Raw genomic sequence first — 20,463 nt, 5'->3', positions numbered from 1 at the left:
GGGATGTTCCTTTCCCCGTACTACAAGGGTGAAGGTATGTATCTTGGTAGAGGATACTATAAACCTAAGAGACAAAGGGGTGTCGGACATCAATTTAGAGGAGATGGGATAATTGATACTCTCATGGGTATTGGTTCAACTATTCTTAAACATAAAGACCTAATTGGTTCAACTGCTTCTGCTGTGGGAAATGTAGCAGGTGCTGTAAAGAGTATAAAAGATGCTCAGAAAGAATCTCATAAATTACAAGCAATAAAAGAAATTAAGAAAGGTAAAACTCAGTTGTCCCCCAAGAACGACAGAAAATAATTCAAATACTTGGATCAGGGTTTCAAAAGTTTTAACATCTTTTTTCCTAAATAAATACAAGTATGGAAGCAATTGATAGTATCTATGATTTGGATGATACTATTATTATCTCAAACTCCACTAAAAAAGAAGATTACTTCAAGGTAAATGCAATAACTGGAACAGACTGGAATACAAATGGTACAAAAAGTTTTGAAATAAATAATCAACAAACCTATTTGAATCTCTCCGAAAGTTTCTTGTTGTGTAAATTTAAATTCACTAAGGCTGGGAATAACACAAACGCTACACTTGTAAATGATTTCTTCTGGAAAATGTTTGATAGTGTGCGATTGTATATTGGAACACAAGAAGTTGAAGCGGTTGATTATGTCTCTGCTGTATCTGAAATGATGAAATTTACACTCTATACATTCAGTGATAGAATGGGAAAGGGGTCTGTCGAAGGTTTTATTCCTGATATGTCAACGGGAACAAACACAGACCCTGGATATATTCAAAGGAAAGGAATGTATAATGATGATACAAAAGCAGAAAATAGTTTTACTGTGGCAGTTCCTCTTAAAGGTATATTTGGATTTTGTGATTATGATAAAGTTCTGTATGGTCTTAAAATTAGATTTCAACTACAAAGGAATGATAATGAAAATAGATTGCTTTTTGGTGTTGGTAGTGCTTTTGGTGAACAGAATAAATTTGTAATTGAGGAGATGAGTTGGTATATCAGTGAATATACTCCTAATCTTAAAACAGAAGAGATGTTGAATCGAAGACTTAACTCAAAAAAACCACTCAGTGTATCATACCTCAAAAGAAGATGTCAACACGTTAAACTCAATCAAACTACTTACACGTGGAATTTGGGTGTTCTGGAAGGAAAGCCACGATATCTGTGGATGATTTTTAAAAAGCCAGATGGTGATACTGCGACTGATAAGAATAATGCATTGAGTGATAATGCTAAGGTGAAACAACTTCGCGTTTCTCTAGATGGAACATTTTATCCACGAGATAGATTGGAAATTAATTGTGAAGAAATGATTTTGCTGAAGCATACAAGTCTTACCAAAAGGTGTGTGAAAGTAATGGAAATAAAGAACCTATTTTGGATATGACAGCATTTAAAAGTTTGTATACAATCTATACGTTTGACCTGAGCGCTCAAAAAGAAACTATAAGGTCTAATCGAGTGGATACTTCCCTATACATTGAAAGAGGAGAGAGTGAAGAAGTTGATACATATTGTTTGCTTTTGGAAGAAACAGAATTGCAGATTAATACAGATAATGGTGTGATGATTAGTCTCACATAATTTTTTGTTAAATAAATGAGTGGCAAAGTACCAACTGGGGTATATGTTAATCAAATCAATCTTCATAAACTATCATCTTGTGTTCAAAATCAAATGCCTTGTACGATTAACGTTAATACAATTCAGAGAAAAGGAGCAGTAAGAATTGATGTTTTGCTCACAAGAGAACAGGTTAAAATCTTGAATGACACTGGCTCACTTAAAATTAAAATGACAAAACCAATGTTGAAAAAATATTCAATAAGAGAGACGAGTGGAGGATTTCTCCCATTTCTAATTCCTTTATTTGCTGGTTTAAGTGCGGTTGGAGCATTGACGGGTGGTATTTCAACAGCGGTCAAAACTGCCAACGAAAGGAAGGCTCAACTCCAGGCTCAAAAAGAATTGGAAAGACATAACAAAGAGTTGGAGAAACAAATTAGTGGAAGTGGTGTAATTGTAGATTTTGCTGAAAAACTTGAAGGTCTGCCTGATAAAGCGAGATTGTTAGTTGGAGATATGCTTTCTTCTATAGCACAAGCAGGTGTAAAATTAACGAAAAGAGGTAATGGATTATATCTTTCTAATAAATAAATGAGCATTGATGAGTGGTTGAAAGAATTTGGAAAGAATACAACATCAAATTTACAACTTGCCAAATATTGTAAGAAATTAAAAATTCATAATGTGGTTATTTGTATGAGAGATGAATTAACAAATGTGTCGAAACATACAAAGAATATTATTATGAACTTAGAAGATAATGATGGGAACGGTTCTCATTGGGTTTGTATTTTTAATAGTCAAGACAAATATTATTTTGATAGTTTTGGTCTTCCACCACCTGTTGAAGTCATAAAATTCTTACAGAATGGTGTTTATCAAACATTTCAAGTCCAAGAATTAAATTCCAAGTGTTGTGGTCAATTATGTCTATATGTGTTATTTCAACTCAACAAAAATAAAAAATTTTATGATATTATTTTTAATCTAATATAAATGACTTATGTTGGTAAAGATGGTTCTATCTTTGGTGTATCTCAAGAACTGGATATTGATTTATCAAATTATTACACAAAGGCACAGGCTGAACGACATAAATATAATATAAACAAAAATATTAACATGAAAAATGCTTATAAATTAAAAAATTATCCAAGCCCGACTGACGCGAATGACTTGGTGAGATTAAGCGATTTATCACAATATATATACTTAAATAAAACGGCTGTGTATTCTAAAGATACAGAAGTGTTGATATTATCTCCAGGTCATACAGAATTCACAGTTCGAATTAAAATAAATTTTTATAAAGAAGGGCGTATCGTTTGTATGAGAATAGAACAATGGGGGTATGATATGAATGATTTAGGGTATAATTGGTCATTTAAAATTAACCTCGAAGACCTGGAACAATTAAATCAGTCTCGTAAGGAAGAATATTATCCACTTGGTATCGAGAATGAGTTTTGTGGAGCCACGATTAGTAAACAACAAATAAAAGAATTTAATAAGGGTAAATATAATAATGGTTTTGCCCTTGTTTATCTCATGAAAACAGAAAAAACAGGATTATATATAATAAGTAAGGAAATACAAAATGATTTAACTATGGGAAGATGGGGAGGTGTTTCGTGCCATAATATTATTCTAACATATATTTCTAATACATAAATGACAGCAAGAAGGCTTCAAGAAAATTATCATTTCTGTGTCCAAGCATACCTTCAAGAAAAGGGTATTCGGTATTTTAATAAATATGTTCTACAACATAAGAATGAGGTATTTTCAATAAAAGATTGGCATTATGCTGATGTTGATAAACCAACAACTTTAGATTTAATTAGAATGTTAAATAATGAAAAAATTATAAGGTTAAGAAAAGGTAAGGCTCTTTTAGAAATTCAAAAGAAATTTTATTGGTTTCCTGTTGTAAAAAAATTATTTTGGATACAGGAATAACAAGAAATCCTGATGAATATATGTATAATATTCTATGGGGTGTAAACGATTCAAGTATAGTAAGGGATGAGGAAGGAGTTGAAGAAGAGAGGGAAGAGGAGGAAAAGGAGGAGGAGGAGAGAGAGAAGGAGGAAAGAGAGAAGAGAGAGAGGGAGGAAAGAGAGAGAATGAATAAATATCAAAATATGGAAACCAGTGAGATTCAAAAAAGAATAGAGGTATTAAAGAAATTAACTTATCTCACCAGGGAGGAATACAAAGAATTAAAAAGTCTATTTGCAATACTTTCAACAAAACTATTAGCATCGTCAAGCTATTCATTTTAATTCAAGTTTTTTCTTAAATAAATGGAGGAGAGAGTGAAGGCATTTCTAAGGATTCTTTATGTTTTAAAAATTAAGATTCAAATGTGCATGTTGGAAACTAAAAAGGTTTTTGCACTCTGCAGAAATTTTTCTCATAAATAAATGAGTTATTGTCTCAAATGTAAAAAGAAAACTAATACTAAAAATATTTCATATATTAAAAGTAAAAATAACAGGGTTATACAAAAAGGTATATGTTCGGTGTGTGGTTCAAAAAAATCAATTTATCTCCAAACACAAACTCGGAGGAGATATACAAAAGTTTTTATCAGGAAGTAAATTTACAACTACTGGAATACCAGGGGAATTACATCTTCCAGGGTATTCTTTCTGTGGTCCAGGCACAAACTTGGATAAAAGATTAGATGAGGCAGACAATCCTAAATCCTGGAGTAAACCAATCAATAGAGTTGATGAAGTGTGCATGAGACACGATATTGATTATGGGAATACCACAACGTTGGAAGAAAAGCATGAAGCCGATAGAGAAATGTTATATAATTTGTCTCTGATACAAAATCCAACCTTGAGAGAAAAAGTTGATAGGTTCATCGTGAAGAAGATGATTAGTGCTAAATTGAAACTTGGACTTGGAAATTCAAAAAACTTATAGGCTCTAATGATGCCATTAAGACTGAAGAGCAATTAGCTGATGAATTACATAAACCAATATTCACAAAGTTTCAGAGAAGGAAAGTTTATTCCAAGGAAGTTGATTATATCTGGTCTGCTGATTTGATTGAACTCAATAATGATAAGGGGTACAAGTATGCTTTAACCGTTATTGATTTGAGGAGTAGATATGCGTGGGTTGTCCCTTTAAAAAACAAAACAGGTAATACTCTTATGTTAGCTTTTCAACAGATATTTAATAAAAGTAAGAGAAAACCTAAGAAATTGTGGACTGATGAGGGTAGAGAGTTTTATAACAAGACATTTATGAATTTTCTAAAAAATAACAGTATTACATTATACAGTATCTTTAATGAAGGGAAGGCAGTTGTTGTTGAACGTTTTAATCGTACCTTAAAAGAGAGACTATATAAAAAATTCACACAACTCGGTTCACAACAATGGTTATCTTTTATTCAGGATATTGTGGATAAGTATAATGACACGATTCACACGTCAACGAATATGAAGCCATCAGAAACATTTACAAAATTAAAATATGAAAAAGAGATTAATGTCAGAAAACCTAAGTTCAAAGTTGGTGATATCGTAAGAATATATAGGTGGAAATCTCATTTTGAAAAGGGTTTTACTGAATGATGGACGAAAGAACTTTTTAAAATTGTTGATGTAATAGATACAGTTCCTTGGACTTATAAAATATATGATTTGGAAGGGGAAGAGATTTTAGGTTCATTTTATTCACAGGAATTACAAAAGACAAAACTAAGCAGATAATACACCTTTGTGGACACTAGAGGGACAAGTCCGAGGTGTATAACAGTATATAATGTGTGTCAAGGGGGACGTTCTTAGATCTGTGAACCCCAAACACAGAATCCTCAACTGAATAGTCAAGGCTTAACTTTTGTTTGTGTGTGTGTGTGCAATGGGAGCAATAGGTTGGCGCTTCACTCCCTCCTACTATACACCGTTGTGGACACTCGAGGGCCAAGTCCGAGGTGTATAACAGTATATAATGTGTGTCAAGGGGGACGTTCTTAGATCTGTGAACCCCAAACACAGAATCCTCAACTGAATAGTCAAGGCTTAACTTTGTTTGTTGGTGTGTATGTGTGTGTGTCCCAACCCTCACATTCAAAATCTCAACCCCAACCCTCACATTCAAAATCTCAACCCCAACTCAATCCTCACCCAACACAGTCTTTTTCAAAATGAGATTTCCACCTATATATATATATATATATATATATATATATATATATATATATATATATATATATATATATATATATATATATATATATATATATATATATATATATATATATATATTTTACGTTTTTTTTTCTCTTCTTCCAATTCTGTCTTTTAAGGCTTTCAGGTTTGATGACGTAAAAGGGGGAGTAAGCCTGCACTTTCTTCCCAGAACTTTCTTGATCTTGCTCCCATCAAGCACCATCCGACAAAGAACTACATCGATAGGTTTAGATCCCAAAGAGTGATAGCAACTCCAAAAGTCTCCAAAATATAAATAAATAAAATAATAATAATAATAAAGAAATAAATAAATAAATAAAAGCCCCCAAAAAAGTTTCAAGTGTCCAACATAAACCCAACTTTCCAAGTCTTCAAGGTATAACCACATTCCCGTTGAGTTTCCAAGATATGTATCACATTGTGAGTTATCAATCCAGAACCCACATTTCAAGTATTCAAAGTAAAACCAACTTACAAAGTCTCTTAAGGATAACTCATTTACTGATTTTTTCAAAATTTGTGAGTCTCCAAGGTAGGCCCCATATTTAGAACCATCTTGGCAGAACCCTTTTCCTGAGTCTCCAAGGTAGTTATTTAAACCATCAAGGCAGAACTCATTTACTGATTTTTTCAAAATTTGTGAGTCTCCAAGGTAGGCCCCATATTTAGAACCATCTTGGCAGAACCCTTTTCCTGAGTCTCCAAGGTAGTTATTTAAACCATCAAGGCAGAACTCATTTACTGATTTTTTCAAAATTTGTGAGTCTCCAAGGTAGACCCCATATTTAGAACCATCTTGGCAGAACCCTTTTCCTGAGTCTCCAAGGTAGTTATTTAAACCATCAAGGCAGAACTCATTTACTGATTTTTTCAAAATTTGTGAGTCTCCAAGGTAAAACTTGTATTCTGGCTCATCAAGGTATAACTTGTTCAGTGGGTATTGTCTTGATAACTCACAATGAGTACTATTGCTGTAAAACTCTTTTTCAGGATTTTGCTGGTCTCCAAGGTATAACTCTTTGGTTGGGTCATCAAGGACAAACTCGTTCTGTGGGTCTTGGTCGCTCATAAGGTCTTCAACCAAGCCAACAATTTCGCTCCAAGTTGTAGCAAAAGCAGTATTTTCATTTCGTATTTCAGACACAATTTCCTGTGAGAGAAAATAATAATGTATTAATTAAGTTATTTAATTATTAAATGAGTATGCTTCAATCAAAGTTTGAAAATAGGAAAATAAAAAATCTTACCTCAATAGATAAGAGGTTTGAATCCAGTTCATCAACTTGAAGGTTTAGTTCCATAGAAGACAGAGAGTTCCAAGGAACACCAAAGTCATCCCACTCAAGGTCTTGGTCGCTCATAAGGTCTTCAACCAAGCCAACAATTTCGCTCCAAGTTGTAGCAAAAGCAGTATTTTCATTTCGTATTTCAGACACAATTTCCTGTGAGAGAAAATAATAATGTATTAATTAAGTTATTTAATTATTAAATGAGTATGCTTCAATCAAAGTTTGAAAATAGGAAAATAAAAAATCGAACCTCAATAGATAAGAGGTTTGAATCCAGTTCATCAACTTGAAGGTTTAGTTCCATAGAAGACAGACAGTTCGAGACAAGCACACAGAACACCATTGCCAGCAAAAACAAATGTTTAAAATGGAGCCTGGGTTTGAAGCTTTTATAGAGAAAGACTGGTGGGTGTGGTTTCCTTTGGAAATTCCCTGGGCAAGCCTAGGCAAGCCTTCATTGGGAAATTTTTCAAAACCATAACATCCTGTAATTTTCTAGTGATTTCTTTGTGAGTCAGAGATGAACTGGAAATGATGTAAGAGTGGGCGGGGCTTAGCAAAAGTAGGCGGAGCTTAGGAAAAGTGGGCGTGGCTTAGAAAAAATACCTTATGAAAAGTGGGCGGAGCTTAGCAAAAGTGGGCGGGGCTTAGGAAAAGTGGGCGTGGCTTAGAAAAAAATACCTTATGAAAAGTGGGCGGAGCTTAGCAAAAGTGGGCGGGGCTTAGGAAAAGTGGGCGTGGCTTAGAAAAAAATACCTTATGAAAAGTGGGTGGAGCTTAGCAAAAGTGGGCGGGGCTTAGGAAAAGTGGGCGTGGCTTAGAAAAAATACCTTATGAAAAGTGGGCGGAGCTTAGCAAAAGTGGGCGGGGCTTAGCAAAAGTGGGCGTGGCTTAGAAAAAAATACCTTATGAAAAGTGGGTGGAGCTTAGCAAAAGTGGGCGGGGCTTAGGAAAAGTGGGCGTGGCTTAGAAAAAATACCTTATGAAAAGTGGGCGGAGCTTAGCAAAAGTGGGCGGGGCTTAAAGAAAAGTGGGCGGGGCTTAACAAAAAATAACCTGTGGCTCAGGAGGTGGTCAGATGAGAGCATTAAGAGAAGTTTATCATTTCGTAATGACACAAATGGGGTATCTTAAAAAATATAAAGATTCAAATGTTTTGTTTGTCAATATTTTAGATGGGGATTATTGTGCAAAGAAAATTAAACTATTGAAGGAATTTGAGAATGAACAAATCTTTATAGGTTCAATGAGTGAGCTGTTCAACCCCCAGGTGTTCAATTCAATGAGGTTCAACCTCCAAGTTAAAAGGGGAGACAAATAAATATACCTTGGGATAAAAAGGGGGGTTTATTTTTAGGGAAAAAAAATATAAATCGCTGAAAATCCCCCATTCATTTACATGGGGAAAAGTGAGCCAGAATCAGTATTCTTACCCTACTCATGTGGGGTACAACTTCCCGGCTAACAATACATGCGGACTATGCTGGACCAATGGAGGTAAAGCCAACCGAGACAAATTTGAAAAAACAACCACCAATCTATTTATTTACACACACACAAGCAAGCAACAATTGAACACACATTTAATGGCAAAAGGCCCAGAAGAGCAGACTTAACTCTAAAACGCATTCCCCTTAGACATACTTATTTAGACAAAAGATATATGCCCATTATTCAATCCGGGAAGAAGAGGCGAGAATATTTGAGGAGGAAAAGAACGGAGTGTGTGGTTGACTCCTTCTCTCACCTCACACAACCCAACGGGGCTGTGCAGGTCCATATTTACAAGGGGGGGGTGAGAGCTCTGTTTCTGCTGCACCACAGGACAAGCAGTTTCACCATGAATGCCTTTCTGTTTCGTGCACCCACAAGAGCAGCTTGAACAAACAGGCAAATTCCTCTTAGGCGTCCCTGGTACGTCAACGGCAAGCAGCTCCATTTATGTTGCGCAGATGGGACAAGCTTCGAGTCGACTCCCATCTCATCTGCACTCCAGGCTCACAGAATAAGGCTTTCTGAGTGCATTCTCATGCGAGCCTCTCTCCCATTGGTGCACACCAGATGGAGGTGGGTCCACGATGCAGCTTGTGGAAAATCCCACGTCATTCTGTGGTGATGGCCATAGGCACCTCCACCCCTCCTTTCATGTGTCCAAGGCAGCAACGAGAGCCCCCCAATCCCTCCCTCGCACATTAACATTCAGTCTCCAGTGCGCACTATATTGTGCATGCTCGACATGCTGTACTCCATTGCACATGGGGAAAAAGCCACACTCCACTTTGCACTCAAGAAGCATTGTCCTGCATGACGAACATGGAAGTGCAGGGAAAGAAGAACGGAGGAAGTGCAGGGAAGGAAGAATGTCGGAAAGTAATTTGGTGCTGATCCGGAGGATTAATTGTTTATGGTGAGCAACGGGTGGTTGGTGGTAATAAATGAATGAATGAGTGGATCGAGTGGTGAGGAAGACAGATGCACTGAAGGACGAGAATAAACCTGCGGGGTTAAAAGAAAGACCGACGGGATGAAAGAGGGGTTGGTGAATTGAGTGATGGTGGATTTAAAGTAGAAGAGGGTTTGTAATGGACTGATGGGTTATTGAAAGAAGGATTGAAAGTTGAAAGTGGTGGGGGTGGGGTGGTAGACATGACACCAGAGATACACAAACTAAACTCAACGCATGTCCTTCCAAACCCTCAGACAAAGGGCAGCGGTCTACCTGCCTCATAAACTAATGCATTCTTGGGACATCCTATGTGTACATGAATGCTTTCCTCTGGGTTACATTTCCAAAACCGTCACAATAAGTCACGGCTACGAGGCAACGAGGGAATCTAAAACTCCCCATAATGCCGCTGCAGGGTCAAAACAAGTGAAGTGTTTGCACAAACGAATTTTGTTTACAAAGAACAGGTGTGTGTGTGTGTGTGTGTGTGTGTGTGTGTGTGTGTGTGTGTGTGTGTGTGTGTGTGTGTGTGTGTGTGTGTGTGTGTGTGTGTTTGCTTTAAGAATGTGTAAGTGTGCCATGCTACATGCACGAGTTACAATCAGAAACCACTTGGTACGATAGTTGTCTGCACATTCAGAATTGTTCATCAAATGCTGGCCAATTAGAGAATCGCTTTTTTTGAACGAGCACTTTCATTGGGTTCTTGCACTTGCAAACTGGTTGTGTGGTGGTCTGTGTCTTGATTATTGCGAATCAGCAACGGAATGTGCTGCTTCATTAAGTCTTCCAATCTTTGGGAGGTACTGCCTATGTACCTGGTATTACACCAGCACTTCCTCTTTTAACGGCCATTATTAACCCACCTTTTCTTGTGGGGTCGGCCAGGGGGAAGATTGGCCCGAGTCTTCACCAACCGGCTGGCCAGGCCTGACTTTCGACTAGTTAAGGCAGGAATTTGGAATTTGGCCATGGTACTGGCGATAGCTCACCGACTCCTCACGAAGGACACCGTGGGATCTCCCAAATCCACCAATGAATTCTGGCAAACAGGACACCAGTTTAACGTGATTCCGAGGGACGGCACACACATTGATGAATAACTCTGCTTGTGAAGCACTGGCATGACAGTTTATAGCTGGGGCGAGATTAAAATCCAGGCAGGACAGCTTTGAGGCGAGTATGTGTTCGAATGAGGTTATGTGTCGAATAAAGGTCACAATTGGGCCGGAAAGGGTGTCGGGGCAATATCGCACGTCAAACTTGAAGTAACACGCACTTCGCACGTAAGTAACAACCGAATGTCTCAAGGTGGGACAGATACCAAACCATATAACCATATCTCGGTCATGTATGTACTGATTTTATTCAAACTTGGCACAAAGACAATACATGATGGCATACATATGCACATCGTTTTGTTTCACGATGCAATCAAAGATGGCCGACTGGCCGCCATTTTGGTTGTAAAAAAATCCCCGATGTTGAACACGTCCTCAACCAATTCCCGTACATTCATTCACCAATCTTGTTCAAACTTGGCTCACAGATAACGAATGGTGGCTTGCATATGCATGTCATTTTGTTTCGAGATTAGATCCAAGATTGCTGACTCGCAGCCATTTTGTTACTTAAATGTGTTCCCAACTGTTTTTCAGACATGCGTGGTCTGATTTTATTCAAACTTGGCACAAGGACAGTGCATGATGGCATACACTTGCACTTCACTTTATTTTGCGATCTGATGAAAGATAGCCGACTGGTAGACTGGTGGCCATTTTAGTTGTAAAAATCCTAGGTATTGAACACGTCCTCAACAATTTCTCGGACATACATTATCGGCTCTTTTTCAAACTTGGGACACGGATAAGAAATGATGGGTTACATATGAATGACATTTGTTTGGGGAGTTTTCATCCAAAATGGCTGATTGGTGGCCATTTTCTTTACTTAAACATGTCCCCAACCATTTTTCGGACATGCATGGTCCGATTTTGTTCAAATGTGGCACAAGCACAGCACACAAGGCATACACGTGCACCTCACTTTATTTTGCGATCTCATCAAACGTGGCTAACTGGTAGACTTGCGGCCATTTTAGTTGTAAATAAATATGGGCTCGCCCTATAACTCCAAACAGCAAAATTACTAAAACAACGGGGGCTATGACATTTTATGTCTTTTTTTTCCCCCTTGTTTCTGTAGGTTTTCTATCGAGATTTATTTCCCCAAATCAAGTTGAATACATTAAGTGTTGTCGTGAATCGGCTTAAATGTAATCCTAAACATTTCTATAACCATGCTATTGTGCTGCTTTATGCTCAGGGAACACCAGAACGTTTGGTGTCTCATCTGCTTGAGGAGCAAACAGCAGCAGATCCTACATATGTGGAGGACTTCCTGCTCACGTTTCGCACATTCTTTTCTCATCCATCAGACATCAGCACACGACTACTGACTTGGTTCCAAGATGACAAACTGAAAGACAAGGTATTACAGTGAATTCTGGAAGGACAGTAGTGTGTGTTATATTTTAAGATGACAGAACTTCTGCCTTTCAAAAGCCATGCTGTGTGAAAATACATGTCAACACAGAAAGTTGAAAACATTAACATGTTGAATTCAGTCAAAGACGGTGAGGTGAGTGGAGGTAGTGGAACAGGTATGAGGAGTGCATGCAGCAGTGAGGGTGGTGTGAGGTGCTGCCACTGCTGAGGATGGAGCGGATGCTGGCACTGGTGAGGGTGGAGTAAGTGCAGGCAGAAATGAGGATTAAGTGAATGTGGGCAGCAGTAAAAGCAGTCAGTGGTGAGGGTGCAATGGGTGCAGGCAGAGGTGAGGGTGCAGCGAGTGCAGGCAGAGGTGAGGGTGCAGCGAGTGCAGGCAGAGGTGAGGGTGCAGCGAGTGCAGGCAGAGGTGAGGGTGCAGCGAGTGCAGGCAGAGGTGAGGGTGCAGTGAGTGCAGGCAGAGGTGAGGGTGCAGCGAGTGCTGGCAGAGGTGAGATTGGAGCGAGTGCTGGCAGAGGTGAGGGTGGAGCGAGTGCTGGCAGAGGTGAGGTTGGAGCGAGTGCTGACAGAGGTGAGGGTGGAGCGAGTGCTGGCAGAGGTGAGGGTGGAGCGAGTGCTGGCAGAGGTGAGGGTGGAGCGAGTGCTGGCAGAGGTGAGGGTGGAGCGAGTGCTGGCAGAGGTGAGGGTGGAGCGAGTGCTGGCAGAGGTGAGGGTGGAGTGAGTGCTGGCAGAGGTGAGGGTGGAGCAAGTGCTGGCAGAGGTGAGGGTGGAGCGAGTGCTGGCAGAGGTGAGGGTGGAGCGAGTGCTGGCAGAGGTGAGGGTGGAGCGAGTGCTGGCAGAGGTGAGGGTGAAGCGAGTGCTGGCAGAAGTGAGGGTGCAGTGAGTGCAGGCGGAGGTGAGGGTGGAGCAAATGATGTGGAAGGTTCTGGTGACTTTAGCATCTCTGGTTTCCTGATGGGTCCTTTTATAGCTGTCAGTGAGTTTAGCAGTTGGAAAGAGAGCCACAGTTGGAGCGATGGTGTTGTGCAGCAAGGCCGAAGTTGGATGCAGTTGTGTGAGTGAAAGAATTGACTATCTGCATCTGGAGCCATGTACAGGGTTATTCACCAAAATGTTCCAGATTTTAATTTTTTTAATTAAATGTGCATTTTTTTATGCAAGACCATGTAATTTATATGACACATTAAGGAACTCTTGTTTGACTCTGAAGTTTTGTTTGACTCGAACAAATGTTTGAAATGTCCTCATCTGAGTTCTGCACACTGAGAATACGTATGGAAGTTTCTGACTACAGACTGAAGTGTTTCACATGAGACTGGAAATAACCCTCGGTACAGCATCTTCGAGTTCAGGAATGTCCATTGAGTTCTGTTTGAAAAAACATTTTCCTGAACAAATCCCACTGATAAAAATCTAATGCTGAGAGGTCAGGAGATCTTGAACTCCAAGGAAATCCAGATTGGTGGGAAATAATCTGCCAGGAAAGTGATTGTTGAGCCACTGCATGGACGAGCAAGCCTCATGTGCAGTTGCGCCATCCTGTTGAAACCAAGTACCAGAATCATTTGTCACGTGACTCCAGGAAAATATGTTCAAGTTGTGTACGTAATGTTCTGCATTCACAGCCACCCCTTCCTCAGTATTCTGATCTTCAAAAAAAGTAAGGGCCGTAAATCCAATGACTGCTGAGACCATATCCTTATTTTTGGGGAATGGAGAGGTAACTCAACAAAGTTGTCTGGTTTCTCCATGCCCCAAAACTGTCAATTCTGTTTATTTACCTTACCACTCAAGTAAGCCTGACTTTTGTCAATGGAAATTATGTTGTCAATGTTGATTCCTGCTTGATCGATAATCCTATTGAATTGCACACAAGATTCATAACATCGACGCTTGTCATCTGAGGTTAACTGCTGCATCAATTGAATTTTGTAAGGGAAAGTCTTCAAATCAGACTTTAACACTCGAATGACACTGCTTAGAGACGCTCCAATTTCACACGTAATGCTCCTTGTTGATTTTCTAGAGTTCTAATATTCCTCGGATGTCCAGTGTCCTACATTATTGTTGTTCACAGAGCCCATCCCTTTCCACTTTGACACTATACGACGTATAATCTTCGAGGTTCTTGCATTATGTCTTGGGAATTGTCTTCTGAACGCACGCTGCACTCAGATTTGATTTCATCTCCACATTCTTCTCAGTAATGAAGATTCATTCCTATGTTAGTTGCACCATTGGGTTACCTGCAAAAAATAGAAATGTCAAAATACATTTGCTACAAACAACTTGAATGCTTTTACCCTTCCTAATTCACTATATTTGACATTTCTACTTACGAAGATTTTTTTAAAATATAATTTTTCAAATCGGGTACATTTTTGTGGCTCACCATGTACAACTGCAACCGGAATGACAACGTGGACAATAATTGTCCTATGTGAGGGATATCCACCATCGAGGCTCACGGGACAGTGAGTTGGTGTCCGATAGATCGAGAACAAGAATGCTACACCAATACATCGGAGAAACCTTAAGCTAAATGCCATATCTCTCGCTCCCCCCCCCCTTTCCCATATGTCCGCCCAGTCTAAAGACTAAATGTGTTGTATTGAAGACACAGATTGCAAGCTTGGTCCAGGTGTGAAAAGAGTATAATATTAAAAGGAAGCTCCGAGCATTAACTTTCATGTGTGTTCATTTTTTCTGTGTCTATTCCATGTTTACATTTCTCTGAGCAGAGAATTAGGTAAATGTTAAATGATCTTTGTGATGAATTAATTATCTGAGTGAAGGATTTAATTTCTCTTTCTGGTTTATTTTGTTGTTGGATTGAAGGATTATAGATCTGTGTTTGCCTGTGTAATGATACCTTTCATGTTCATTGTAAAGCTATTCAAATTATGTGAGCATTAGTAAACTAAATTAGTTTAGTTTTGTAAATTTACCGGCTGTGTGCTTACTTCTGTGTGAGTTCATAGTAAACAGATGGACTTATGTAAAGTAAATTTCTGGTCACAATTGCAAGGGATTGGTCTTGTGATTAGATCACAGTGAGAAAGTCTTTGTATCAGATGGAGTCATCAGAGGGAACCTGGAACCTATCCACGTTCCTCCTGACGACTCCATCTTTGCTCTTTACTTCTTCAGGTTCTTTCTGATGACTCCATTGCAGTATTTGGTCTTCCGTTTGATTTTCAACTGTCCGGGCTATGATACACAATTCCTTCTGGGACTGCCTCAAGACCCCTGCTTCTGACATTGTGGCATTTGCTAATTTATCCAGTGTAATGCTGTGATTTAAGTGATTTGTATTATTTAAAAGTTTACTAGATGTATTTTTGAACATTTGTGAAATGGAGAAAGAATGCACTTCAATACGATAATTATCAGGCCATACTGTTTGCACAGGCTAATCTGAGAAGAACACTTGTGTGATTGTGTTTCCTTGCGTATTTTGTAGGTCACACGGGTTGTTTTGCTTTGGGTGAACAATCACTTCAATGACTTTGAAGGGGATCCAGCAATGAGCCAGTTTTTGGAAGACTTCAAGGCCAGTTTAGAGAGAAAGGTATAACAATCTGTGTCTGCACTTTCCACAATGTTATCACTGATACCACATTTGGTCAAGTTTAATCAGATGGTGTGTTTTCCATGAGTCATTTATATTTACCTAACTTATATTATTTCTGTGTGGGTGTGTGCGTGCGTGCATCTCCACGATGATGGAGTTCCAAAAAATGTGATTTTAAAAAGGAAAGGTTGCATGCATTTCTTTAATCTTAATGAAATTTAGCCTGGCATTGGCTTAACAATTAAGGCGGCCCACTTAAGATCTTAGGGTCTTGAGTTTATGTGCCTGGTGTTAGCTTAATGGTTAGGGTGGTGGGCTTGGGATCCTATGATCCTGAGTTCAAACCCCACTTGGCTGTTGAATTAATACCAGGTGGGTTGACTCAGCCTGTCATCCTTCTGAGGTTGGCAAAATGAGTACCAGCTTACTGTAAACGGAGCGCTATAAAACAGGGGGCAATAATAATAACAATGAAAATTAATTTCCCACTAAATATTAAATAAAAGAGATTCACATCCATTTTACATTGTACAAGAAAAAAACGTTTACCTGGACAGTATTATTCCTCAAATAACACTTTAATAGCATAGTTTCACGTGAAATAATCAACAGTTAAAACCATCACATGCATAAGTAAATTATAATCAATCGACAAGGAAATCGGTTGGGGGAATGCAGAGCTGTGTTGGGTGAATTCCATTTCTCCTTCAAAGTAAACGCCTTAGCTCGAACAGACTGTTATGCAAATGAAAAAAAAATCTTTAATATAAATAATCAGCAAGCCTACTTGAATGGAACTCATATGTAGTTCCTTGCTGTACAAATTTAAATTCAATAAGCCTGCAGCGAACATGAATTCTGCACTCGTTCATGATTTCTTCTGGAAAACGTTTGAGGGCACTCGCTTTCACATCGACACCGTCTCATGAAATTGAACCTCATGAAGACAGTTGATGATGTATGTGCAGCACTCGTAATGATAATATTAATCCTGTATTCTTTTAACATTTGAATACGGAAGGGAGCTGCTGAAAGTTCTCCAGTATTTCTAATATGTCAAAAGGACCAATAAATTATCCAGAGTGTAGGTAAATTGAGGGAATGTTGAACAATACTATAAATAACCTAAGAAATAGCTTAACTGCTGAATTATAGCAGTTCTAATGAAAGCAATATTTTGATTTTGTGTTTATGATGAAGTACTGTCTGATTATTATACAATTGCGAAACTAGAATGGCACGTGGTAGAGCACACACCTCCATCAGGTTGAACAGTTTACGCTTTGTATCCCACTGATAGGCCAGCTCTGGATCCGGACCCTCAAAATCGAATTGGCTTGTTATTGTCATCTACCCAACTCATCCACCAAGTTTCATCCGAATCCGTCTGCATTGTTTTGAGATATCGTGCTATATATCGTTTTTGGTTCCATCTCTCAATGGTAAGGAATCACGTAATAAATTCTCGTATCCAGATCCAGATCCAGATCTTCACTAAAATCAAATTAATTTGGCCTTGTTACACCCAACCTGTCCACCAAGTTTTCCCCTAATCCATCCATAACCTTTTGAGATCCCCTCCTCACAGACAGACAGACAAACAAACATGGGTGAAAACAACCTCCGCCCACCTTCTGTGGCAGGAGTAACGACAAAGAAACGATAATGACAATGTTGTTTCTTGGAGATTCTAATCCTTTAATGGAAGGAAGAAACCAGTTTGCTATCGATGAAAAGACATAGTATCCCTAATCGAAAGATGAGATGTTTAAGAACGCATTGCACAAAATGTAAGGCCTCCTGAATCATGATATTACCTTTATTCAATTGGTGCAAGATACCAATCAAAATACGAAATGATAGAACTTCTACACCATTTTCAATATCCCATTAAGAGATGAAATCTGTGTGGGATGGATTTCCAATCCCCAACGATGAATTTTAACGGGGGTACATCCTGTATGCACTCAGGCCTAGCACTAGTACGAGCATCGTTTAATACTGATTGGTTCTATTCCCAAGGGCAAAAGCATGCATGGACACTTGCGGCTCCTCAACATCGCCTGTGCGGCCAAAGCAAAGCAACGCACTCTGGTGCTAACACGACCGTCGCGAGAAGCCCCACTTGGCCTTTCCCTCATCGGTGGCTCCGAACGTCACTTTGGGATTTTCGTCGAGAGTGTGGAGGTCGGCAGCAGGGTGGCTCAGATCGGGCTCCACAGAGGGGACCAGGTGAGTTTGTTTGGTTGAGGGCAAGCTTCTGTGGAGCTATCTTGCCAAGGGTATGCTATGTTACTGTGTCATCATCTTTGTTTCCATTTCTCCTTTTCTCACATTTATGTAAACTTCTTTAAAATCACCTCCCATGCGTCATTATTATTTTCTTTTGGTGAGTTTTATTTGCAATACGTACATAACGTACTGGCTCACTAAATTCTGGACTGCTGCTATGATTTTTGTCTGCTGTTTATTTTTGCATTGAAAAAGTGTAACCACCCCACGTTTTCTCATTTTCTTTTTTTCCTCTTTTCATTTCTTTTGTTTGTCTCTGCAGCTTATTATTCAGTGCAGTAGCAGGTGGGTTTTTATTTATTTCTGAATTATTCATGCTTTTCGTCACGTTTATTTGTACACATATCTATATCTTTATCATCATCTCCTGGAAAATAAACCAGGAATGGGTCACCGAAAACAGTGCAAAAGCACTCATCCTCAAGGAAAGAGGAAAATGATCAGTTGATGAAAGAGACGTGACGGTAGATGTAGAGATCTTCCTGCTTCTCTGTCATCACTACCAAATATGATATTGCACAATTCTAACACCTGCAGCCACACGCTCAATTGATGGGGCATGTTGCACGGTGCACAGGTTCCAACTGGTTGATGATTTCCTCTCTGTCTCTGTGCATCGCAACCGATGTCTAGTCATGCATTAGCTAGTACCTCGTACACTGCAAGGCACTGACACCACCCACAAAATCACACCAAATATTGGGATTCAAAATAGCTTATAAATAGAAAAGAAATTGCGCAAAATTGGATGAGACATTTACGGAATAATTAGTTTGCACATCTACTGCATAAAGGTTCCAGATCCTCACGCTTGAAATTTTGCTCAACTATATTTCAGACCAAGCAATACAGAATGATGTAACAATATGACCTTTCTGAGTTTACAATATCTGATGTCAAGATAAGAAAAACAAGAATATAGATCCTCATCGATGACATATACCTGAACTGCAGCTTAATAATACAGATGTATAGATGTTACATTTAAATAAATAAATAATTCAAGGTGGTAATATGTCAGTAGCTGTGATGGTTCTGTGTATTTACATAAACAATGGTTCCCAAAATATTATACAATACTATTTTCTCCAGTAATTTTTTTTAACTCTCAAAATTCCAAATTAGCTCTGATCCTGAAATTATTTGATGTGTCTCATACCCAGATGTTATTGCATACATGTGCTGATTATGAAAGAAATACGTCCTGTCATTTTTTAGTTGAAGCTCTGGACGGATGGATTGGACCCAAAATACTGTGGAAGCCCCCAATTGGACTGACACCTGGTTTGAGGCTAAAAAGCCCCACAACAAAACCTGATGTTGTGATCGACCTATATAAGACACAGTGTGTATTTGTCTGCCCCCCTTCATAAGGACGATCTAAGTGGGGTTTTCAAAGCCAATCTTTTAACACGACCGTTTGTTCACTACGGTCTATTTTTCAGGATTAAAAAGACTTTAAAAAACATTTTTCATGAAAGAGTAATTATGTCTCTTCTGTTGGAATTGTAGACGGTGACTTGTAAACCGAGCGTTTTATAAAATAACAATGAATACAAGGGGTAGGGAGATTAAATTCGCTGCACATGATGTGTAACGCACGCAGAGTAAAACGAGTGTTCATTTACGACCGTAGGATATCTAATAAATAAAGAACATATTAGCACACCTGACGCTAGGCCGAGGCTTCAGACTATGGCATTCTCACACGGCTGTCATGTCGAAACGAAACGTCCCAGAAGATAAATAAAATAGGATCACATTTGTACTTGTATTGTTTTAAAATAACACTTCTTGCTACGAAACATGAAATCTTCCAGTCTCCTTGAAAATTTCAAATAAAGTAATTCAAGCCCATTGTTTTTGACAGGCTTTTATACGAGAAAAAAAATAAAAAGCGAAACCATCAATAGTTGTTTTATATATGAAGGTCGTGGTTCATGGAGGAGTTAAATGACATAAGGGCAGGAGGTTCACAGAGTACCAAGGGATGTGGGGGTGGAAGTATGGATAGAGGGGGTTGGCGGGCGGGGGGGGGGGGTGGAACAAGCAACAATAGCCTGGAGAGGGACAGGATGCAAAAGAATCAGCATGTGTAGAAGAGATTCTGGATGTGCATGGGTGAACACATGAGATAGTGATGGGTATCACATTTGAAAGAATAAGGTTAGGAGGACAAGACAACAGACATAGGGTGATAATTCCACAATTGGGAGAATAAGGGGATGCATGAACACGGGTGAGCAACCAGTCTGGACTTTTGGGAGGGTGAGCAGGTGAGAGTTTCTAGAGGAGCACACGGAGTAGCAAGGCCAGATCTAAACTTGCATAAATTAGAGAGCCCACCAACTTGCTGCCAGTGAGAGAGCGACAGTCCCCCCTGTCTTCAGGCTTTACTTTAAACTGCCTCAAGAGAAGTGAGGTGAGTTTGAATCCATAGTACATGGAAGTCAACATGAAAGCTTTATGCACAGTGATGAGATTGGTGTAGCTCAGGAATTCCTCAACTCTACCGAGAATATCTAGACATCGGGT

At 39.0% G+C, this 20,463-nt stretch overlaps 2 protein-coding genes across 6 annotated transcripts in view; one reads left to right on the top strand and one right to left on the bottom strand.

The window, feature by feature from the left end:
* The window catches only part of LOC147018613 (rap guanine nucleotide exchange factor 2-like), a 213,699-nt gene that overhangs the window by 91,607 nt on the left and 101,629 nt on the right, over window positions 1-20,463 (top strand). For all 5 annotated transcript variants that reach the window (XM_085898460.1, XM_085898458.1, XM_085898457.1 and 2 more), the window contains 3 exons: window positions 11,881-12,045; window positions 15,526-15,633; window positions 17,659-17,868. In XM_085898460.1, coding sequence (XP_085754586.1) covers window positions 11,881-12,045; window positions 15,526-15,633; window positions 17,659-17,868 — 483 coding nt within the window. The remainder of the gene's footprint in view (window positions 1-11,880; window positions 12,046-15,525; window positions 15,634-17,658; window positions 17,869-20,463) is intronic.
* Window positions 12,041-20,463, bottom strand: part of LOC147018617 (uncharacterized) — a 57,644-nt gene continuing 49,221 nt past the window's right edge. The window contains exon 3 of the mRNA XM_085898461.1: window positions 12,041-14,308. Within this exon, the coding sequence (XP_085754587.1) occupies window positions 12,182-13,153 (972 nt within the window). The 5' untranslated portion in view covers window positions 13,154-14,308 and the 3' untranslated portion in view covers window positions 12,041-12,181. The remainder of the gene's footprint in view (window positions 14,309-20,463) is intronic.

The sequence above is a fragment of the Eptatretus burgeri genome, chromosome 10 (genome assembly GCF_056783735.1).
Source record: "Eptatretus burgeri isolate ZD-2024b chromosome 10, Ebu_testis_v1, whole genome shotgun sequence".
NCBI classification, from domain to species: Eukaryota; Metazoa; Chordata; class Myxini; order Myxiniformes; family Myxinidae; genus Eptatretus; species Eptatretus burgeri.
Note: the sequence above shows the minus strand (reverse complement) of the source record. Positions and strands in the feature narration are given on the sequence as shown.